Source organism: Agelaius phoeniceus, chromosome 13, assembly GCF_051311805.1.
Source record: "Agelaius phoeniceus isolate bAgePho1 chromosome 13, bAgePho1.hap1, whole genome shotgun sequence".
Taxonomy (NCBI): Eukaryota; Metazoa; Chordata; class Aves; order Passeriformes; family Icteridae; genus Agelaius; species Agelaius phoeniceus.
The window spans coordinates 2,611,809-2,636,129 of NC_135277.1; the positions used below are offsets into that span (position 1 = coordinate 2,611,809).

Genomic DNA, 24,321 nt, shown 5'->3' on the forward strand with positions numbered 1-24,321 from the left:
GTAATCTGCAGGTCATAAATTGCTGGTGGCTGGGAAAGTGCATCAGGGAAGCACTGCAGTAGGTCAGCTGAACTCCTTCCTGAAGCCTCTCAGATGGAAATAGTCTATTGAACTGAGTGGATCCCTGCTCATTCTAATGGAAGAACCCAGGCAATGGCTCAGAGAAACTGAGATGATTTAGCTTGGTTTAACCACTCTGTTGAACTGTGTTCTGGGTGCTTCCTCTTAATCTGAACACATGGTTGAAAGCTTTCACATTTCCTGTGGTGGTACTTTGGGTTTTTAAGCAACAAAGAGTGATTTGGGGCAAACATGTAAATAAGGATCTGATTTCTGCAGAAGGCAGTTCTGATAAGAGCATCAGCTAAATCCCATTGACTTTACTTGGCAAATAGCAGTAGCAGAAGATGGCACCACTCCATCAGTACTTAAATTGGATCTCACTGAGGGCTGTGCTCTGGAGATCCTTGTCCAAAGGTCCAGCATGTGACTCTTGTCCTTCTCTCCTTCTTTCAGATGGCCGCCCGATTGGCGTGGAGGGGATCCAGGTGCTGGGCACAGGAAACCTCATGATCTCGGACCTCACAGTGCAGCACTCTGGCATCTACGTGTGCGCCGCCAACAAACCCGGCACGCGCGTGCGCCGCACCGCGCAGGGCAGCCTCGTCGTGCAAGGTGAGCCCCAGCACCCCAAGGGCTTGGGCTGGACAGGTCCTGAGCTCGCTCCTCTGGTGGTACCAGGCAAAGCACTTCTTTCCTAGACATGTGGTTTCCCAAGTGGGGGTGAGTCGCTGCCAGGTGTGGTTCAACTGAGGCATCAGCTGTATGGGCTACAGTGATTTCTCACCCCATCACAGGCACTGTCATGTTGTCTTACCAGACGCTGGTTGTTGCTTGTTACCATACTTGTGCATCTCAGCAGAAAGCCTGAGCTAATCAGCCAAATTTGTCTCATGGTCCTTAGTGATACAAGGACATGGTCACTGTTCTCATACTGGACACCTCTGAATGATAGATATGACTCCTGCAGTGATATGCAGCAGTGGATACCACTCACAGTGTATTGCTTTCCAACTGAAATAGCACCAGTAAGTCTAAAACCATTTCCAAAAAGTCTGTGAGACTGTTTCATGTAGCAGTTGACACTATGTCTGAGCCAGTTGCCAGGACCTAGTGAAGCACCCTTTGGGGGTGTGCCCATGGGATACAGGTTGCTCCTCTTCCTGCAACAACTGTCCTGAAATGCTACTTGTAAAGGGCAGTTCAGCCCAAAGTAGAGATCAACACTAGGGAAAGCACACAAATCCCTTCCACATGCTCTGTGTGACGAGTCTCCATGGTGAGGGGATCCAGGCAAGCATTTGAGAAGGCAAACCCAGCTGGCAGCGTGCTCTGAATGGCAGCAATCCGCCCCTGATTACAGGCACTCACCTCCTCTTCAAGCTAGTCCACTTAAAGCATCTCACGCTCTCATCAGTTCACTCATTAACTATTGACTGATGATATCCTGAATCTAAAATTACACACCTCCTGCCGGAGCTGCTAATTGAACCTTTCTGCTGCTGATGGGGAAAGTGCCCTGCTCCAGCCCTGATGCTCACCCTGCTCCAGCCCTGATGTCCCCTGACAGATCGCGGGAGTTGCAGGCAGTGATCCCGCCAGCCGTGGAGGAGCAGTGTAGAAAGGGGTAGAAGGGGCTGCCTGTGCCTCCTGAGCCCCAGGTGCTGATCAGACAATGAGACAAGGTGAAAACTCACTGTTTCCATTGCTCCTGGATTTCTGGGTGAGCAGTGCAATGAGGAGACCTCCCAGCTGGCACAGCTATGGATCCCCTTATTAACAAACATCAACCCCAGCATTAAGAGCAACCTCTCTGTACTGACATAAACCCTCTTGAGCTGCTACAGGACAGCTCTGCACATGGTGCATGTAGGAGAGGTCTCCTAAGCCCAAATGCCAAGCTGATGTCCAGGAGGCAGACCCAAGACAATTTACTTGGAAAATCCATGAAGTTTTAATAATTCAGCTATTGACTCATCCTGTTAGCAACTGAATGAGAGGGTGAAAGGTAGCACAACTTCTCATTGCTACAGATAGCAGTTTTTAGTCTTTTTGGAGATTTGAGCATCAGCTCTTGAGCAACTGGTCTAGTGCTGGAGTTCAGCTGATGTAGAATTACTGTGGATTTTCTCCTGGCAAGCCAAGATGAGAATTTGTCCCTAAAATGTCACTCACAGGGCCATAGTCTTTCTGTGGAAGCAGGATGCTCCTGCATTCAGCATCAACAGAAAAGGTGGCAGTGGTGTGGAGATGTGTGGCCAGTGTGTCCTTGGAGTAACCCTTAGACAGGACCTGCAGTGTCCAGGACCCCAACCTGTATTGCCCATCCTTAAAATGCTTCATGTTTTTTAGGGGAATGTTTCCCAAGCAGGGTAGGGGCAGACCCTGGGCAGGCAACTGAGCTCATCCCAGGTTTGCTCACTCTCCCTCTGGAAACAGTTTTTCCTGCCTCTGCATCTCATTTTGCCTGAATTTTCCAGCTGAGAGGTACAAATGATTGCTGTTCAGGTTCGTCTGGGAAGAAAACAGTGATAATGACTGACATGGGAGACTGTGGGTTTTATCTTTGTCAAGATGTCAGCGATGCAAATTACATCCGTAAAGGGAAGAAAAGCAAAGAGCGGGCTATCAAAAGCCTGGCTGGAGAGGAAGTTAGCACAGGGCTAGGACAATACGGCATCCTCAAAGCACACCAGGCCAGGTACTTGCTGCCTTTATGCAGGGGCCCTTGAAGTGCCTGGAGGCACAAATTAACTTGCCCCAGTCTTTTGAAGGCAGGACGTTTTATAGGTGGGAAACTGGAGGAGAAAGGGCGATGTTTCCTGTTGTAAGGCAAAGAGTTAGCAGGAGGCTGGAACTGAGACCACGTCCTCCCTCCTGCTGCCAGCAGTGGTCCTTGTCCCATCCAACAGCTTCGTGGGCAGAGGTGTCCCAACACAGGGCTGTGCTCTTCCTCCAGCAATAATGTCCTTTCCATTGCAGGTTTTCCTTCAGATAATCTAACACCATCTTATTATCTTCCTGGGAATTCCTCCTCCCTCCAGAGGAGAAGGCGTCAATCCCCCACTCCTTCCCTCCCTGCCCTCCCTTGGCCATTTAGGCTCCTTTGATCTCTTTTGTAAGGTTCTCACACAAGAAAGTTTCCATTTTCCCTTCAGATCCCAGCGCAGCCATTTGAATATTGCTTTGTGCTGGGCTTCGAATGAAAGTCTCACGGGGGGAGTTGTGGAAGGGCCGAATGCGGCGCCGACTGAAACCGAGGGTGTGCGTGTGTGTGAGGCGAGGGAAGAGCAGGCTTCAGTGGCAAGGGAAAAAATATATCAAAGCACTTTCCCTCTACCTCCTGTGCAATCTTTTGTGCTTTATTATGTGTTTGGTGTCATAACAAACTGATGGGCTGTGAATGGCCAGATGGTCACCAGTGTTCTCCACTCCACGCTTCATTTCCTCCTGAAAGCTATGCAGAAAAATGAGATCCCATCTCATAAATGAGGGCCCATCTTAAGGACATGGGTTTGAAGGCTCTGCTGACAATGCCTGCCTTGTTTGCCTTGCGTGCTGTTGACAGGACTGGGCAGCGCTCCTTGGTCCAGCAGATCCGGCCACCGCTGCGCTTCCTGATGTTTCTTCCATCGTTCTTGCTCACTGGCATCACAAGCCTTGGCTGGGCTGGAATTCAGCAGCAGATGTATTGCAGTTGCTGTGGTTTAGGCTTGGCTCTGTGGTACTTGGTTTGCCCTTGAGTTTAGCCTTGAATTCATTCTGCAAACCAGCTTCAATATGTGCTGTGTGAGTCAGTGTCCCCCATGGAGCAGTTCCCTTCCTGTCCACATTTTCCTTCTCAAGAAAAGCCACCACACAGGGACAGGTGGGCACTCAAATCTTGTCTGTCAGGATGCTGGAGTGAGCTGGGGTGTCTGATCCCTGTGGACCATTCTTCCAGGACCACACTTGTGGGTGACATGGGAACATACCCTGCTGCTGTGGAGCTCCAGCCTGCACCTTACTGGGACAAGAATTTCATGAGGGCTGAAAGGCAGGCTCCATGACAGCCCCCTTGAGTGTTCTCTGCCTGTTTTCCAGGGGACATTGGCACAGTTTCCATCTTTGGCCCTTCCAGTCCCATCACTGCTACTGTAAGTTACTCAAGTAAACATCTGAGTATCCTCTAGAGCAAAGAGAGAGAAGCCAAGTGAGCACTTAAATCTCCTGTCACCATTTGCTGTGCTTGAGTGACTTCCCCATTGACCTGACTTCTCCTTTATACCCTTATTGTGGGTGCCAGTAGCCTAATTTATGAGGTTTTGTTGTTTCCATGTTATTCTTCCTTCTCTTCACCCCAGCCTCCCTTCCCAACCCTGCCACTCTGTCGACTTGAGAATTAATGACACTTCCTACTGGGACACAAGAGGCACGGATTGGTCTGGCACCGGAGCATTGGCTGTCACTGCTCCCTTAACCTTAGGATCTTCTCAGATCCTTGGGACCTTCTGTGAGCCATCAGGCACTGCCATGAGCACCACACCACAACCTCACAGCAAGGAAAGCAAAGTTCCCTGATATCTTGGGGGACACACTGGTTGCTGGTCCCTGCTGACTTGTCCCAAAAGAGATGGAGCCCACTGGGGTCTCCTGTTAGAAGCTGCTGTTGCAGTGCATCTCCACACTATCACAGTTTGCTGAGCACAGTAAAAGCTACTGAATCGCTTCGTTAACGATTCTGGGGGTGGTATTAAGTGTTATTGCTTTTTGATACCAATGTCATGCCTTTAAATATTCATTAAAACTGCATGATCCCCTCCCTCCCATTAAGTCCTGAATAATCAACGCTCTGGTTTCTTCATACTTCACAAGCCAGGGCTGGATCCTGCCCACTCCTCCTTGCCATGTTTGAATCCTCTGCTTTTAACAGTTATCTCTATTAGTATCTTTATTAAATCTTAATGGAGGACTGAGAAACACTTGCTCTGGCTGCCTGTGATGGCCTTTTGGCACGTAGTGTGGGAGGGGCAGAGGTGTTCAGGCCACTGTGCCTCCATGAAGGGTGGGATGGGCCCTGACAAGATGCTCTGTTAATTATGAGTGATGAGGAGGGTGAAGGGCTGGCAGTCGGCAGGGCTTGGCTGAAGACAAGGCTGGCAGTCAGCAGGGTTGGCTTCTGCTCCTTCCCCACTAACCCAGGCAAACTCTTGGATCCTGTCAAAATTGTTTGGAAGGGCAGGGGAGAGGACCTGGGAGAGGAGAGGAGATGATTTTCTGCCCAGGAAAGGAGCCATTTGTCCTGAGACCACACACCAGCAGTTTCCTGAGGGAACCTTGCTTGGGGCACTGGTTATGAACACAGGTTGGGTGCATCCTGGTCCAGGTAGCAGAGGGACACCCTCTCAAGCCATGTCCTTTAAATTCCATCTGTTCCCAGACCATGTCCTCTGACTCCATGGGTTTCTGTTTTGACCTGGGCTATTTTGGCACTACAGCTTCACACTGTTGAGACCTCAACAGGACAGAGCAATGTCTAGGGAAAGCCAGAAAGAGCAGGAACAGTGGAAGGGCAATCTATGTCTTGCACTGGGATGCCATGGAACAGAGGACAGCTCAGCACAGCAGAGGTGGGATCCTGCTCCCCAGAGACTTTAAGCAAGTTAGGCAGGGGCTGGGCTTGTGCTTAGCAAGGCTGCAAAGAGCAGGGATGGCAGAGGGGAGCACGGACCCGAGGAACCTGCGGGCCATGGCACCAAGCAGCGTGACTGGCGCCGAGCCAGCGGCCGCAGCTGCGCGTTCGTTACCCCGAGTCACACGCGACCCCCTCCAATTACTGCCTCTTGACACGGGCTAATAAGGGAGGATAAGGAGAGCCGGCGGCTCCACAAGGGTTATGCCGGATGCTTCTTTCCATATTTCAACTTTGTTTCTGCTGAACAAACGGTGGGTTTGAGATTTGATGAAGCGAGGGGGAGGCAGAGGCAAAGAGCCAAGAGGATCTTTAATGAAGCTGCAGCGAGGAGCTGGAAGGTGGCTGTGCCCTTCCTTGGCATCGTGGGTTTGCACCTGCGAGTGCTGCGGGTGCAGCTCGGCAGCCCAGATGAAAGCAGGGAGGTGCACAGCCACTTGCAAAATAATTGCTCCTGCAAAACTGCGCCAGCACAAAGCGGGGGGCGGGAGGCTGAGGAAAATCAAGTCTCTAATGCTCTCACTGTACACCACAAAGGGGCCATTCATGGCAGGGATGAGGGGTTTTCCCCCTGTTTATCCTTGCTTCCAACTTTTATTGAACCCATCCTGAGTTTTGTTTTAATCTGTAAGTCTAGAGCAAAAACACAGAAGGGAAGTAAAAGGGCAAGAGATTGATTGGCACATGGGGAAGTTTAGCAGGAGGTTCTGGAAGTAGTGTCCATTGGGTTGCTGGGATCAGGTTCATTAATGGAGCCGAGTGCTGACAGCGGTGGCCTGACAATAAACCCTGCTGGCGGATACCCTGTACCAGTAACGTAAGTCAGACCTGCCATGCTCCACTTCCCTCTGATTATTAAAAATGAAGGAGGGGGCTCCTTCAAGGGGGATAGGCTATGTGATGAATTCCTCTGTCTTCCTGCTTGGAGGACTTAGGATCTGCACAACTGGACTTTTACTCACACACAAGCACCTGTCCCTGCAGTTTGGCCATGTTACTTCTTCTCTTACTGGCACACAGCTGAGAAAGACCTTTATCCCCCACAAAATGCTGCAGGAAACCCCAAGGGATGTTTTGGCCATGCTCAACTCTTGCATCCCCACCTGCAGCCTGGCCACTCCTCAATATATCTTGCTAGACCAGTCTGCTTCCTTCTCCAACCCCTACATCTCTGCTCGTGGCACAGCCACCAACCCCATGCTTAGAAAATGCCAGTGAGTGGCTCTGAATGTGTCTCCCTCGATAATTTTTCTTTTGTCAAAAAAATTTAATGTCAGCCATCCATTATGTGATGTTAGTCAGTAAATTTATTATGGAGCTGTGCCTCTTATCTGTTTGTCTTCATTGTGTCTGCTGCCGGTTCCACCTGATTTTAGGTTTCAGTAGCAACATGCAGTATATTTATCACTTTGCCCTTTGAAGCAGAACTGCTTGAATAATCTCACCTATTTGGCAGTGTCTGTCAGGCCCTGCTTTCTGTAGGCTGAAATGCTGGTTTATTCTGATAAATGATTTTAAATCTAATTTGAGCTGCTGGAAGGAAGAGATCACTTTCTGTTTAAAAATGTTACTGCCAAAGGTGAAAACATTTGGTGGCAAGGTGAGCAGCAGTTACAGGCATGGTGTAGTCTTCTGCAAGGCTTGGCAGGACCCCAGAAGTCCCAGGCTGAAGATCTGGAGAAAAAAGGTTCCCTAATCTTCTGCTGACAGAAAAAATTGGCAGCAAATCTGATATTTACTGCAGAGAGAACATCCTGCCAGATTGCTGTATGATATCCATACATTTCTTTCCATTTCAAGCAGTTTGCTAAAGCCATTCAGATCCTTTAGACACAGCCAGGGTGTTGATCGAGCTCTGCTGTTGAGGAAACAGCACATCTCCCCAGCTGCAGCACTGGGGTTGCTTTTCCTGGGAGACCAGGGAGAAGTGAAGGAGCTTAAACCTTGGTCCTGTTTGCCTGAACCCTGCAGGGCTCATCTCAGCTTTCAGTCACTTCCGATCCGGCCTTCAGGTGCCTCCTGTGAAGCCTTGACTGCCAGGGTGGGCAACCAAAAGGCAGCTTTGCATTGCTTGCAGCCACACCATCCAAACCAGAGTTATCTGCTGCCTGTGCTGTGGGTTGGCCAAGTATTCCACATTCCTGGGCAGACAAGGTTTATTGATGAGGTGTTTTTTTGTACCAGGATAAAGTGGGATCATCAGGACTTTTCTCACCCTCTTTCTCCTTCCTCCTCTCAGCCCCAGCAGAGTTTGTGCAGCATCCCCAGTCCATTTCCAGACCTGTGGGGACTACTGCCATCTTCACATGCGTGGCCCAAGGGGAACCCCCTCCCCAGATCACGTGGCTGAGGAACGGGCAGATCCTGGAGACCAGCGACCACATCAAGCTGAAGAATAACAACAGGTAGGTCCTGGTGCACTGGGCTCTGGCACTGCTGTGGAAATGGGAGTGGGAGAGATGTTGGATTGCTTTCAGGATAGCAAAGAGCTGATGGGAAGGTGGCAGTGTTCTGAAGCAGATCTGTCAATTCAGTTTGGGCTTTGATAAACTAAAACACTGCTCCAGTCCCGCTGGCTGCACCTTACAGTATTACAGTTTGGTGCTCCATGATTTTTTGTGTCAGGACATCAGCATTAGACTTTGACTGTTGATGCAGGAACCCAGGAAAAGTTTTTCTTTTGTCCTGATCATCATCTGGGTACTTCTGGAAGGGCTAAATGTTGTTCCTGGAGCTGACATAGACTCTTCAGTGGAGGAACTGTGCTTTAATGCCTGAACATTGACCTGCCTGGGCATGCAAATGCAAATATATTAGAAATAATATTTGTGTGGAGCCTGACTTTCACTAAATTTTAGCCTTTTATCTCACCAGGGAAGAGTGTGTTCTCTGAGTACTAAATAACTGCATTTTCCTGTGAAGGGATGGGGATGTTTGTACTGAGGAAATGATGCACTTAGTGTGAAAATTACCACTCAACAATGTAGTTTCTATGGAAATAGCATGAAAAAATATACCACAAAATAATAGCACCTGTGTTGTAAACCTGATGTATTGGTAGAGGTTTGTACTCTGTGGTGTCATAGAGCTGCTCTCTATATTAACAAATGTGTCTCAGGAAAGCAACTACCCAGCCTTGCTGGAGGGTCTGGACCTTCCGTTTAGACAGTTGGGAAGTGCTGTGCAGGCACCATGGCTTGTTCCTCAGGGGACAGGAGTGAGTTCATTTTTCTGAGTGTCTGTATAATGTGGCTTTTTGTTGTCTTGTTTGAAGGGTTTTAAAGCTTTGTTACATGAGTGATGGAAGGATGTGTGACGCAAGAAGGATAAGGCATGAGTGGTAATAAAACCGCCTCAATGAGTAGAGGTTTTCTCCAAACTGGAAGTTTTTAGAGCTTCAAAAAACTTTGTATGTGCACACACAGATGACACTCAGTTCAGGCATGTGGTCTTCTACTTCATGGCATGGCTTTCTGAGGCATGTCTGCCCTTTGTGGTATGAACAGAGCAGAAGCGGTAGGAGGGAACTTAGCGCATCCCTTTTTGTTGATGAGGAAGTGAAGTCAAAAGTGATGAAGTGGTCATTAAATCCATGGCAAAAGCAACACTGAATCCAGCTCTGTGTCTCGCTCAGTTGTTTTCCCTGTGAAATCATTCCTCTTCACTTGAGGAGAGCAGGAGTCAGGTCTTTGGTCATGGTCACGTCTCCTGGCCAGGTCCCTGTGCCTGGAGCTGTGCTACCCATGCCATGAACTGCAACTTGGTGAACATCTCTGTAATTGTTTTCTTATGGGAATCATTTAATGCAATTTAGCATCATTCTTTTCCACAGCAAGCTGAATGATCAGATTTCAGCATCTGGCACAGGCTGAGGGAGCTCAGCCCGTTCCTGGGGCTCAGCTGACACGTGGCATCTTCTCAAGCTACAGTAATGTGATTGTAAAGCTGAGCCCTCAGGCCATTGTACTCAACAGTGTTGAACTTTTGTTGTCTTCCACACTAGTCTTGGTCGGCTCCAACATCCAGCTCCAGGCAAGTGGCCATGCCTGATGGTTTCCAAAGCTGTCAGTCTGAAAAATGCCCTCACTGGTGCAGCAGGGCAGGGAGCTCCAAGACATGGAGGAGACACATCAGTGAATGATTTTTTACCTGAGCTTTTTCAAGTTTGCCCTTTGTTTTACTCTCATGGGCATGACTGAGTGCTGTAACCCACTTAGTTCCAGGCAGAATCAGTTTGTGGTTATGTCTTGGATTTATCAGTCTGTTGCACTTGGAAAATATTGGTCTGTGTAAAGATGGATCTCAAATATACTAGTAACAAAGCTACTAAACTACAACATGAGCTTTTTAATTAGATTACATGGTTTCCTAGAAAATTCATTTGGATTAAAACTCTGCTTAATATTGTCATAGAGGTCTAAATGTCCCCCTAAGGGATTTTTAGGAAAAAAAGTAGTAAATCATCCCAAAACATATCATGTGCTAATTGATTGCAAAATGTGTCACTGGGAGCAACTTCGTTTTTGTAAACTAACACAGCCAAAAGCAAGGTTCAGACTTGCAGAAGATGGTGTGTTTGAGATACTGCTCTATTCCTGCAAGCTTGAGGCCCTGTGGGCAGCAGCACAAACCCACAGGCAATGGATCTGTTGCTTCCCAAAGTTGTGAAGGGCCCTTTTGCATCTGCCTCACCCCACTCCACACTGTCACTCATATGCAGTAACTGCAAATCCAAGGAGAGCATACCCTACAAGGGGAGAGGACTCCAAAACCCCTTCATTGCTGGGCTGCAGCTTCAGGGCTGGATTCACTGGAGATTGGATGTGACTGCTGGTACAACATCAGACATTCACTTGCTAAGCAACTTCCAGGCTTTCAGCACAGTAAAATCAGCCTCACGGGCTGCATCCAATAAATATCTCATCCCTCGTGGTCCCTCAGATGTGAAATCCCATCACCTGATGTGTTGACGGTTTCTGGGCACATTAGCATTAAAGATCAGCCTTCTGCTGTGCCCTCTCCAGAGGTGGTTGTTATGTTTTGAAAATGCCAGCTGTGTGGGAACAAAATAGCCAATCGATGATTAGCAAAAAATCAAAAGCAGTTCTGGGATAGCGGATAATTGTTAATGAAAAATGCATGAAGGCTCAGGCATAGGGAATTGTGGGCTTTTCCATTAAAAGCTGTGAATAAAAATGACTGAAGGAGCTGATGATGGGGCTGCCTTGCCATGCAGCCCCTGGGCTGGGGATGCAGCCGATTGCTGTCAGGGTGATGCTGTGCTGAGCCAAGCTCTCCGAGGAGAAGCTGATGGAGCCTTTTGGCCTTTGGTGGAGCCATCCCTGTGTCCAGCAGTGGCAGTCTGTCCCTCTATGCTGATCAGAGATGCCCATGTTGCTCCTGGAGTGATTCTGATAGATCATGATCCAAATGCCTGCGAGGTATAAAAGGAAGTTCTAGCAAAATTCCTACCCGGCATCACCAGCCCATCCCAGAAGTGGAGCACTGCTGCAGAAGGCAGGTGTGGTTACTGGCCAAGTTGGGCTTGTGTAAAATGAATTTACACATGTGTTTGTGTAAAATTATGTTTCTAGGTTATTACTTCAAAATTTACAAGGAAGCATGAAATAGCCCCCAAATTACCACTGTGAAAGGTTTATTGCTTTTCTTCCTTTGACCCAATCAGGTTCAGGGGGGTAATTTTCAGCCTGGAAGTGTATCACACTATGGGGTTTATATTGCCATAATAGCAAGGAACAAAGGCCAACATCTTCAGAGAAGGTAGGCTCTCTAAATATTGATTTTCCAAGAAGATTATATTTACAAATTGTAATTAAGGGACTTTGTTTGTTCCACCGGAAAAAGGCTTTGTTAGAATTTGGGCTCAGGTGGCATTCGCTCTGCTTGGTGACCTTTGTAAATTCTTCCTCACTGGTTTGCACTTGGTTTAGTGCTCTGGAAATGTCTCACTTCCAGGCCCATGAATGTTCAAGCTCCTGGACCTGACAGCCCCTCTGGTACCAAACCCAGAGAAACCAGAGCCTGTCATTCAAAAGGTGGCTTTTTTCTGTAAACCCTACATTAGCTGGGTGTGGAAAGGTGCAGATGGGTTTGTACATCTCTTTATGGTGCACACTCCCTACAAACACTTCAATTTGTATGGTTTTGGACCACATAAGGGAGGACAGGCAAGCCTGCAGTTCCTTATGCCGTGAGTTTGAAGATGGTTGTGATTGAGGGGAGAGTGCTCTATAGCAAACCATATTTCATTCCCAGAAGCATGACAAATAAGTATGTGGAGGATGGGGATGTGAACCCACTGCTCCTGATTTAAACATAATTTATGGGTTTGACTTTGGAAGTCACATGGAAATGGCCTTTGCAAGGAGGATGGCTGCACGAATGCACAAAGCCTCTAAGCAGTGGGGAATCAGCATGATCCTTGCACCAAGCAGGGATCCTGTGCTGGGATCACACAGCCATATCCCACAAAAAGGACCTGCAGCAGCCCCGGATCAGCCAACAGCAACAGGCATCAGTCTCTCTTTCTCATGTGGCTGCGATTATTTTGCTACCAAGTTGTCTGTGTAATTTCTCTGTGTGCTGCTCCGATGAGCTGCTCTTGAAGTGCATCGAGTCAGGAGTTTAAGTGTTTGTTCCAACTGTTGCACACAGCCAAATCCATCAGCAGAGAATGGTCCTTACACAGGAGGCTTTGAGGCAGGACTGAGCCCATAGTGGTGTAGCCTAAAATTAGTCTCCTCTAAATAAGGCTGGGTCTTTTTCTGCTCCAGTATCTGTGCTGCTTGCTTGGGAAAAGTTTGGGGGACTTTCAGTTTAGCAGCAGAGAGCTCTCACAGATGTCTGCATTTGCAGTCCTACCAATACAGGCTCTGCCTTCCCTTCCAGTAGCTTTTTCTGAGATATTTTGTGCTTCCCCATGGTTCTCAAGATGTAAAGGCTTCTTTGCTTCCTGGGGCAGGATTCAGTTAAGTCTGTGTTTGTACCCTGTGGCTCATTTAAACAGACTGAGTGGCTGGGACCAGCAACAGCCTTCCAGAAGCTGTTCTTGGATGAGTCTGAAATCACAAGATTGGGTTGGGATCCTGGCCAGTGGGCTGCAGTACCTGCAAAATAGAAATGAGTTCTTCTGCATAACTCAACCCAATTTGACCCAACCTAGGATGTTCTGTATGATATTTAATTTCTGGAGGTGTACCAATATGCATATAGAGGGCTGGGAATGATACGCAGTGTCCTCTGGGTTGCTGAGTGTCACTTTCAAGCTTTGCACCTTAATTTCAGCCTGTATGAGGCAACCTTCAGAATACAGGGCATTTCTGCAAAGCTGGGGGGGCAAAGGCTCCTTCCCAGTGTGGCACAGGCCAGCAGCCCAGGAACAGATCATTCAGTGCAGCACAGCACAGCACAGGTCATGACAAACAGAGCCAAAGCAGGGATGGGGCATCTGAATGTGGCACTAGTGGCTTTCTGTATCTGCTGGCACTCAGAATGCTGTCCCTGCTAGCCACAGCCTGCTCTCTGCATTAATTTCATCACACTCCCTCCTTTGTGCGCCTGTGCGCGCGCGGGCTGATGCCCTCCCAGATGGGCCCCTCTTCTTTGTGCTCCTGAATCGATGAAGAGCCTTCCTTCAGTTCGCAGACTTTTTCAGAGGAGCCTTTGGAAAGCCGATCTCCGGTCACCGGCCTGGACCCCTGACCCAAGCCAGATCAGTCATCCTGATTGCCTATGAACTGGGGAGACAGCTTGGGAATACTGCGGCTTTCGAGCAGCGGAGGCCTCTCGTTTCAGCTCAGCCGGGTGTGAATCTGCAGCAGCTCCTCTCCCCACTTCCATCAATGCCTGTCAGGGCATTGTGTGGGGATGTGATGGAGCCCTCGGCTCGCCGAGCGGCTCTGGTGACCAGCAGAAAGCCTTCTGGCATCTCGCCTCGTCTGACGTGCTCGCGGCGCTGCCAGTCTGGCACTCGCGGGAAAGTTTTCCAGCAGCAGATGTCCCAAAGTGACAGATTTTTTTCGTGTTGACGGGAAGAAATAAAAGGACACTGCATATTTCAGATGGTTGATGCACAGAGACGCTCTGCGCCTTCTCACACAGCAACTACAGATCTTCCTTTTGTTAGAGCTTTCTTAAAAAAAAAAAAAAAAAAACAAAACAAAAAGCAGCAAAACCTGGACTGAACACTGGCCCTGCTGCACTGCATCCTCCACATGCTGGGAGGCGATTCTCATGGAGCTGGTGTTTAGATGCTGGGCATTCTGTTCACCAGTTTGTCCATGCTCTCACAGCCAAAAATCCAGCTGTTTTAGTGCCCTGTTACCTGTGTATCATTCTAGGTGATGTGAGCTCTAGGTAATGGATGGCCAAGGCTCTCATTGCACAACACATCCAAACACAGCCAAGGAAATCTCAATGAAAATGAACTTTCTGAAGCCTGAAGCAAATTTCCAGCTATGTGCCATGCCAACTTCCCAGAAAATACTGCATTTATTTCTTTTGACTTGACTGTGCATGACAGAGACTCTGCTCAGCTCCAGGTCCCAGTGGCCAAGTGCCATCCTTCCAGGACCACTGGCATCCTTCACATCATCTGTGTCCTACGTGAGGAGCTTTGCTCACCCCCAAATCCTCCCAGGAGAGAGAAGTCTTTGGCCCCAGAATCACAGCACTGCCATCAGGCTCCTTGCACTGCTTTTCAGCCTAGTTCCCCTCTTCCTTCCTCCCTCCACATATTCCTCTCTCTAAGCAAAGCAAGTAAATGCACCCAGAGGCAGTGGAGCCTAAATACTCCTTGGTCCAGATCTGCTTTGTGCTTGGGAAGCTTAAGGCTGCTCTTGGCCTGTGTGGCAGCCCAGCCTGGCTGCTCTGGGTGCCCAGATGCACAGCAGCCACATGGAAATAATCCCTGCATTGACGGGGCAGAAGGAAGTGGTGCTGCTCCTTCCACACATCTGCTTTGTGCAGGGCTGGGAGTGCAGCTCTGGGATGGCGTAATTCTGCCTTCTGCCATCTGTCCTCACAGGAGTCAGCCCTTGTTGACACAGCTGAGCCACACATCGGGTCCTTCCTCCCCGCGCCCTCTCCCAGCTCTGCCTTTCTCCTTCCATTTAATCAGATACGTTGAGCCCGTGGCTATGAGAGGAGCTTAGGGCTGATTCTCGAAAATCACCATATCAGCTGAAACCATCACATTTGATATTCCATTTACAATGTTTCCAAGGAAACAAAGGCACAGGACATAAATAGATGACTGTTAAACATTTGCTCACTCACCATGGCCCCCGATAATTTGCAAGGCAGAAACAGGAATGTTAAATCAACAGCAATAATAAATTTTAATATTTGAAGACCAATATTTTGCTGCAATTAGAAGAAGCATTTGTTCTGACATACAGGCAGGCAGTGGCAGGTTATTTATCATTTCCACTTCCAATGTTCAGTTTTTCATTTACATAAAAGGCAGCTTTGATTGTGATTCCCAAAAAGCCTTGAAATGCCCCCTGCATCAGCAGGGATGCTTGGGATTTACTCATGTGCAGTCAAGTTCCAGGTCCACCTAGAATTCATTGCAGGAGAAGAAAGTAATTTGTTTCTCCTTAGAAGCAAGTAGTGGATGTGGATTTCATTAGGATTGGGTCATTTCTTATAGAAAAGTAAGAAAAAGCTCATGTGAGCTTCTGAAGTTTTTACAAGGATGTCCTGCGTGTGAGAACACCCTCCCAGGACCAAAGGCATTGTAGGCAGATTTTACCATAACCTGAGCTGCTGCCTCAGAGTTGGGTAAAAAAACATCTCCAGTGTTAAATCTGCCTTTCCAGCTCCAGCCCAGAGCTGTACCCAGTGGTGACAGTGACCATGCCATGCGTTAGAAGGGAGATACACTTGGTATTTATTTATTTATTTATTTAGGAGGCCTTGTGTCTGATGGATTCACATCCTGAATCATGTTGTTCCTGGCTTGGCTTGGAGTGGAGCTTTCACTGATGGGTCCCTGTTTGTGAGCAGATGTTATTGAGAAAAGCTGCTTTACCTGTTCAAATAGCAAGACAGAGCTTATGTGGCACACAATTATTTCTGAGTCAGTATTCACTGGTGTTGTTTTAAAGGTATTGGGTGGTGCAACTTTTGAGCTGGCCCTGAACTTGCTCCAGTTGTCCACAGCCATTGCTGGAGGGTCCTGCACTGCAGAAATGGCCTCCAGTTCATGTGGCCACATGTACAGAGACTCTGGCTGTCCTTGTGCAGAGATGGGCACCATGCTCAGGAATATGCTCATTTGGGAGGCTGGTACATGGCTGGCTTTTCCCCCTGCTTTAGGGATGTTTTCCAGGGTAGTCAGTGCCTGTCCTTTCTTGGATGGTGAAAACACCATCTAAACCTGATATGGAAGCCCCAAAGAGCAGGCTGGAAGACCTGCTCTGTTTGTTTCCCTGGAAGGCAGCAAGCTTTGATGCACAAGCATCAAAAATACACACAGAGGTTCTGCAGACAAAAGCTGTGACTTGCTCATAAGCTTTGACTTTTGGCTGATGGTGATGGTGTTTCTGGAAGTGCAGAAGAGGCAGCTGAGGCTATAACCCTGCTGGATAAATCAGCTAATCCCAGTGTTACCCTTAGACAGCTCTAATGTGCTATAATGCAATTAGAGCATCACCAGAGGGCTTTCTGGCTGTGTTTGATTGGACTTGGCTTAGCAACCATGTGTGGTGCCTGGATGGGTCTCACTGGTGTGTACTGGAGATAAGCCAGTTAAAGCTGTTTTGGCTGTGTGGATGCACTTGCCACAGAGTTGGCTCTGTGGTGTGGCTGGGCTCTTCCTGAACCCACACCTTTAGATCCTGCTGCTCCCTGTCCCACTCTGTGTCCACATCTGGCTATACTTGAACCACAGTATCTGCAGTCAAGACAGATAATCTGCCCAGTCACAGGGAATGACACATCCACCTCCTGGACTTCTCCTTCCCCAAAAGCACCAGCCCATAGCTTCCTGAAAGCTTTCTGTGGAAAGAGAGCCTGTGGGATGCCTGCCATGGGAGCGAGCACGGGGACCATGGCAGTCAGTGTGACGCTTGTCCCTCTCATGTCCCCACACAGCACTCTCTCCATCTATGGGATCAACCAGGCGGATGAAGCCATCTACCAGTGCCTGGCCGAGAACAGCGCGGGCTCCACGCAGGCCAGCGCCCGCCTCACCGTGCTGTGGGCTGATGGGCTGCCCAGCCCTCCTCAGAGCGTGAGGGCAGAGACTGTCTCTGCAACCACCATCCAGGTGTCCTGGGAAAAGCCCCTGCAGAACACCAAGGAGATCATTGGCTACGTGCTGCACATCCGGAAAGCTGCAGGTACGGTGCTACACCCACTGCCCAGAGCACCCTTGGCCTTCCCGTAATTCAGCATCACGGCCCAAACTAGGTCTGCACTGTAGTGGTCCATGCTGCCATCAGTGTTTTCCCTCACCTCCCTCACCTACCCTCAACTCTGAAGGGTAGAGATGGGGCTGTAAATACACTGTAAATACCTGCAAATACTACATACACTATTGTAATTATCAAAAGGGTGGGGAGGATGAAGCTGCACAGTCAAATCTTGCTGCCCATGTAGGTCTCTGGCAAAGCATGCAGAGATCACAGAATCAGAGAATCATAGAATGGTTTGGGTTGGAAGGGGCCTTAGGATCATCCAGTTCCAACCCCTGCCACAGACAGGAACGTCTTCCACTAGACCAGGCTGCTCAAAGCCCAACATTACCAACTTCAATGGCCTTGAAATATAAGCAGAAATGTGTGTGAGCAGGTACATATTCACCCGAGGGACCAAACTGCTTGAAACATTTATTCTCTTTACTTTTTACAAAGCCTAACACCACTCAGTTCTCTCTCCCTTTGCATTTCAGATCCCGTAGAGATGGAGTACCAGGAGGCTGTTAGCAAGAGCACCTTCCAGCAGCTAGTGACTGATCTGGAGCCCTCGACCAGCTACAGCTTTTACATAAAGGCTTACACCTCACGGGGTGCCAGCAAAGCCTCAGAAGTCACGGTGGTGAGCACGCTGGGGGAAGGTAAGGCACGCTTTGCGCAGGGACCCTCAGATGCCCACGCCCGCTGTGCGTAGCAGCAGCGCCGCTCACCCCGACACCGCCCCACAGCGCTGTGCCACTGTAGCCTGTGGTGTTGCTGCTCCTTGTTCCTGCTGCTCCTCCTACTCTGGGATATTGTGTAAAACTCACTTGTATCCTTGCAGGGGGGTTGACTGATTAAACACAGCATCACATCTCCCAGCTGATGTTGTAGCAGGGGGTGAGTGCAAACCTGCCTGGCCTCGTGCATTGCAGCTGCTCTGGGCTGTTCCTAAACTCTTTGCTAAATGCAGACTTCCTGCTCAAGCAGCATCTCATCATCTTCCAGCAGCTCTGGTACTCACAGCTCTTACTTGATAAGTGCCACACTTTCAAAGATTTTATTATTTCTGCTCTATCCAGGGCAAATCACACTAGAGCTGAGCTGTCCTGACCTACAAATCCGTGCCCTGGAGCAGCTTTCTGTTTCCGTGGGAAGTTAGGGTGATCTCTAAGGCTTTTTTTTCCCTGACTTGGCCACCAGTTAGCTTCCCCATTAAGACAGTGGGTGTTTTAATATAGAATCCTTGCACATAGGTACCAGGTAGAAACCATAGTCCCAGTGTGATATGTTGGTCAGACCTGGAAGAATGTTTTCCTAGAGACTCATCTGTTTCTGAATCCTGGCTTGTCTCAGATATGGAGACTAATTTCCTAGGAATCATTCTTATGAACATTCAGTAATTATGAATTTCCAGCAGAGAGGGCCTTGGTGTGAGGATGCTGTTTAGGATCAAATGGAAGTGTGTTGACTTCCAGGTGGGGGATCCAGTTCTCATTCTGTTCTCAGCCCTTGCAGATATTCATTATAGAATTTAAGCAAAAAACACCAGTAAATCCTTGCCTGCTGGGTTGTTGCTCTGCAAGTTTATTTTCCTTGATATTCTACAGGGAATCAGTCACCCTTGGAGTTTGTTTTTCTTCACAATTTAGAGGCACAAGGATGGGCTGAGGCAAAGCTTGAAACTCCCTGACCCGATGCTCCAAGTTCAGCCCCAGGAGCTACGAGCCAGCCATGCTCTACAGAGCTTGGTGACTCTGCAGAAGTCCAGGTCAAGTAAGAGAGGACTTTTTGTCATTATTACCTTCAATCATGACAGGAATAGTTAGGTATCTGGTAATGGGATCATAAATTTCCTGGTTCTCTGAAGTTTTAAGGTATCTCTGTCCTGCTATCCTTTTAAAACGGCTTGTCCTGTATAACAAAGCCTCAGGAATTAGCTCCCTGTCCTGGACAGACAAGCTGGCTTGGTTCAGATCACTCAACCCCAGCCTATGTTTGCCTTGTAGGAAGGCAAAGAGATATTTACAAGTCCCAGCTCTGGCTTCATTTGTTCAGTTTTCTTCACTCGGGTGCCTGTTGCCTTTTGCTCACAGAGGAGAGAGTGGCTCAGAGAGCCAGGGTCCAGTGGCTTTTGTCACCAAATTCAGGTTTCACTGCAGATTTGTCTCTTCTCATGGCCAAGCCATTTTACCCTGTGCCCTCCCAACATGCACAGGAGAGCTGAGTTCTCCTGAGCTCGGGAAGCCCCTGGATCTGTGCTAACAGCTTCAGAAAAGGATGGATTTTCCAAGATGCCATATCCAGCAGCCAGGGACAGCTCAGTGGAGCCATGGCAGCAGAGATGCTACCAGCTGGAGACTGGTCTGAGTGACCATGTTATGCTGGTGTTGTTTGGAGCAGGAATATGAAATACTCTACAGAAAACAGAGGAACAGGGTTACTTTTGGCTTGGGGCCATCAGCTTCTCAGGGCTGGCAGTATGCTGAGAGGGCGCTTGGCTGAAACCTCTGATGCTTTCTAGAGACACAGTGCTCCTTCCCTTGTGCCAGTGCTGATTTTGGATGGAAAGTAGAAGGGAAGAGAAGGGACTCAAGTGAACCTTGTCCTCCTCCATAAACCTCACTCTCTGGGAAGGCCCTTCTGCCTCCTCCCTGTCGTTCTCCTTTATGCCGTTTCACAAATGCCATGGTATTTTAAATCTCAAACGCTCTCTGCTTCATTAAGCAGCACACACTCCTTGTTCTTGTCTTTTAATGCTTTTTAGGGTTTTCTCCAGGACTTTTTGACATTTCTCTAGGATGAAGACTGTTCCTTTAGTCATCTTCGGCTAAAGACGCCTTCAAGAAGAAAGTTGAAATGACCTGGGGAAAATTCCAAACAGCACGGAAGAGGAAAACAAGTTTCCCAGCCCTTAGCATGAGGGAGATGCCTCACTTATATTAGCTCCATATTATGTCTAATATCTACTTCTGTGAAGCACCTATCTGCTGGTGTGTGTACATATATTTACACACAGACAGATATATTCCATTGTATACACTTATTTGTGTAATCACATTATAAACAGCACGTGCATTCTGCGAGTGCCTATACCTATAATCAGTATTATACATCTATATATATATATATATATACTCAAAGTTTGAATAAATACATTATATTCCATATTTTGAAGGAGAGATATTCTTGTGGTTTTTATTAAATGTAAGGCTCTGCAACCATAAAATAAAGCCAACTCTTCACAAATCAGGATGGCCCACATCAGTGTTTCTTTGTCCATGGGATAATGTGATAATTTCCCTTTCTGTGGTGTTTTCACCCGTGGCTGGAAAAGTGATGCTTTAAGCAAGGGTCCAACTTCTCAGAGCGGGGATTTTTGCCCTGAAGGGAATTGGGAGAATAAGAAAAAAGGAGTATTTAATTGGATTGGAAAAACACACAGCCTTGGGAGGAATGGCACATTCTGATATAAATAGAATTTACTCTGTGTTTTGCACCCAGGAATTGTTAAATTCAGCTTTCCCAGCAATGAAATGCACATCAGAATAAATCCTATCAAGAAGGAATACTTCAGCCCATTTTTTTCACATTGGCAGCACTCAAGCAGGATGAGATCTCATTTATGTGACCCAGAACACTGGGTCTTTCCTCTTGAATCCACGTGGAGATGTGTGGCAGTCAGCAGGGACTTGTTCATCTCCATGGGCTTACTCAGAGGACATCAAGCAAAGCCCCTGCAGCCTGAAGGAGGACATCACTTTGGGAAGAGACAGGATTGCCCAGACCCTCCTGCTCAGCTGGAGAGGCATCCATCCTTCCTCTAAATCTCCTCATGGGAAAGCTTGAGCTCTCAGTACCCAGGAAAAGGCAAATGGTTGTGCTGTGCAGTTTTACTGTTAAATTGAGGAAATGCCCTTTTTAGCTCTCATCAGTCTTAGACTGACATGGCCACGTTTCATCTGCTTTTCCCCATTGCTCACTAATGGTTGTGCTGAACTCTGTGCCAAAGGCCGAGTTTGCACAGCTCATCCTTAGAGACCCTTTGGGGAGAAAAAAGCCAGAAAGCAGCTTTGGTCCAGTGCAAGCCCAGCAAGCCTTGTATGTGGGAACTGCTGAGCTTGTAATCATGTGGGATTGGAAAAATAGCTGTACCTCAAAGCCTGGGGGCTGCTGGAGAAGTAGAGCTGTTCTGCTGGATGATTTTGCTGTGGGGTGAGCTGAGCTTGGTGCCCAAAAACTTTTCTCCCTCCTGGTGCCGGTGCTGGAGCAGAGCCCTGGGCAGGGCAGAGCCTGTAGCACCTCATGCTTTGCACCTTCTGGATGGTGCCAAAGGTTGGGGAACTGATGGGAGAGTTTAGCCTGGGGGTGTTTTGTGGAAATGAGAAAAAAATCAGCAGTGAAATGTCCTGCTGAGACACATCTGGTATTGGTGTGATCAGTGTAGAGAAAGGGAGGGAGGGGAAAACATGGACTGTGTGCCCCACTGCTGCCCAGCAGCTGGGCTTGGGGCAGAGGCAGCTTTGGAAAACCCAGGTGTCGCAAGAAAATTGGCTTTAATTTGCAGCTCTCTGCCTCTCAAGCAAGACCCATGGGGCAGGATGGGGCCAGGCAGCTTTCTGGGGATCTGGAGAGGGAATGGTCTGACCCACTCTGCAGCACACCCCGAGAATAAGGGCAGGGTTTTGGGGCATTGACTGGAGCATGTTCCTGGGGGACTTTGAGACAGCAGCAGGGACATCTTCCCAGCTAACCCCCTCTGTGCCCCTCAGGCCAGGTAAGTGCCTGCCTCCCAAAACAAGCCAGCCCCAGCTGTGCAGGGATCTCAGGCTGCTCAGCTGTTTGGGGCTGTTGATGAAGATGCTCTGGTTCTCTCCTGAGTCCCCAGCACAGTCACAAATCTCCCTCCTAAAGGTGATGGGGAGAGCAAGCCCCCTGCATGCCAGTGCAGGTACCTAGAACACTTTTAAGACGGATGTCTCCAGCTCCATCCCTTCTGGTTCCTTCCTGCCAGGGGCATTGATCACTCTGAAAGGTTTGTGCCTCAGGGTGAGGGCAAAAAATTGGAATTTGAGAATGTATTGCCAAAGTCACTGCATTCCTGCCCTGACCTGGCCAGACTGAGCATCATGTTGCAACCGAAGTGTAAAAGTAGTTTCTGCTTGCTGATCTTAGCAGAGGGAGCCCTTGCAAACTCCTGCAGCTCCCTGAAGAAGTTCAAAGCTGTTAAACCAGATTCTGGTCTGCTCAGATTTTTCTCAGTCTCAGCTGGCACATTCTTTGGTGCAGTGACTGCAGGGAAAGGCTGCTGGGGAATTTCTCATCACGCAGACTGAAAAAGCACTTGCAACCCTCTGTCTTTCTCTCTTTGTTTCAGTCCCAGCTATGCCATCCCTCTTTATTAAAGTCATTAACAGCACCACCGTGCAGGCAACATGGGAGCCCTCCATCAAACTGGGCCAACACGAAGGCTTCAAGCTGTATTACCGCAAAGTCCACCTCTCCCAGTACACGGGTCCAGTGCTCCTGGCCAGCAACATCACAGCCTACAACATTACCCACCTGGGTGAGTATGGTGGCACCTTGATCCATGTCCCCTCCCCACCCTGTTGTGATTTGCAGGAGAGAGCTCCTGCAAATGTGTATCCCAATCCCTAAATGGGATGGGATACACAGCTGTCCCCCAGGTTTTGTGGGTGCATTCCCAGCACCAGGTACTTGTTTGCAGCATCTTGTGTGTATTTGGTAAGATGTTCTTTTCCCAGATAAGCATCACTGGGGGAGATAAGGCTCATAGTTACACCTGAACTGTCCCTCTTGTGTCCCCCTGGGCAGATGCATCGGTGGTGTACGAAGTCAAGCTCCTCGCCTACAACCAGCACGGGGACGGAAACTCCACTGTCCGCTTCGTGTCCCTGAGGGAGACTGTGGAGAGGACAGGTGAGATGGGACCTGGGTCTCGCTGCTGGTTTGGGAAACAGCTCTGCAGGAAGGTGGTGAGGCCAAACGCATCCTGCGTGCCCCCTGTGGCATTACCCTCGCCTCACAATCAGCCATTCATTTATTTTCAGCATCGCAAATAATGCTGAGGCAAAACTCTGCAGGGCTAAGAGCACCTGGATGGCTTTTTTACCAATGGGGGGAAGACAAACCAAATGTTTTGCACATGGCAGGTTTGCCCCCTAAGGTTGAGACAGAGGTGAGGCTATGAACATGAGCAACCCCCCATGCATAAGGTACCAGATGCCATCCTCAGGTGAGATATGGTGCACTGAGCATCTCTGCTCTCCTGGAGCTCTCCTGGATATTTTGTCCCTCACTGGTCAAAAGGGAGGACACGTGGCTTTGGAAAGGGAAATGGCTGCAGAGTTTGAGCTCTGTATTACGTGGCAGCAAAAGAGAAACCTCTAGAGGGAATCTCTTAACTGATTGCACCTTTCATATTCATCTATGTGTAAAAAACATCCTGCTGCTCTTGGAAGACTTTTAAGCCTCCAGTGGGAATATCTTCAAGAGATAGTTATTACTCTTCTGTCTGTGCTGGAGTAAATACTAATCTCACTGGCATCTGTCTATTCCATCAGGTTTCAGCCTGCTCTGGTGTGGTGCCTGCCTCTTACCTCCCACTTTAGCATGGGGTATTGCAAAAATTAACATCAGAGTGGGTTTTTTCCATTAATTGTGTCAGCTAATGGGGATGGTTCACTACAGATGTTCCAGTCCTGAGCTTGCTGTGTCTCCCTTCCTGCGGTGCTGGAAGCAAGGGAGGTGCATAGGCAGGCAGTGAACCCCTGCTTCCCATGTGGTTCTCCTCTTCCCATACACAACTCCCAGCACTGCCCAAGGCTCTGACTTTGGCTCTGGGCTCCCCAAAAGCCAGAGGAGCAATAGAAGAGTAGCACTACTGACCTATCCACCTTTTCCTGGCAGTGCTGAATCCTCCCTGTGACTGCATGAAGGACGAGCAGAACAATAAAACTTCCACGACTGGCATCATCATCGGGATCCACATCGGCGTCACGTGCATCATATTCTGCATCCTCTTCCTTATGTTTGGGTACCGAGGAAGGTAGGGATGCTCGTGCCACTGCTCACACGGGGTGGTGGTCCCCAATACTGTGAGTGTGCCCACCTAAGTCTTACATCCCCAGTGGAATGTTGGATTTTAAT

The 24,321-nt window shown here is 48.6% G+C and overlaps 1 protein-coding gene across 1 annotated transcript in view; it reads left to right on the top strand.

The window, feature by feature from the left end:
* The window catches only part of IGDCC3 (immunoglobulin superfamily DCC subclass member 3), a 101,144-nt gene that overhangs the window by 71,023 nt on the left and 5,800 nt on the right, over nt 1–24,321 (top strand). Inside the window, exons 6-12 of the mRNA XM_054642357.2 lie at nt 517–675; nt 7,971–8,136; nt 16,850–17,097; nt 17,649–17,813; nt 22,529–22,717; nt 22,987–23,091; nt 24,082–24,220. Of these exons, the coding sequence (XP_054498332.2) occupies nt 517–675; nt 7,971–8,136; nt 16,850–17,097; nt 17,649–17,813; nt 22,529–22,717; nt 22,987–23,091; nt 24,082–24,220 (1,171 nt within the window). The remainder of the gene's footprint in view (nt 1–516; nt 676–7,970; nt 8,137–16,849; nt 17,098–17,648; nt 17,814–22,528; nt 22,718–22,986; nt 23,092–24,081; nt 24,221–24,321) is intronic.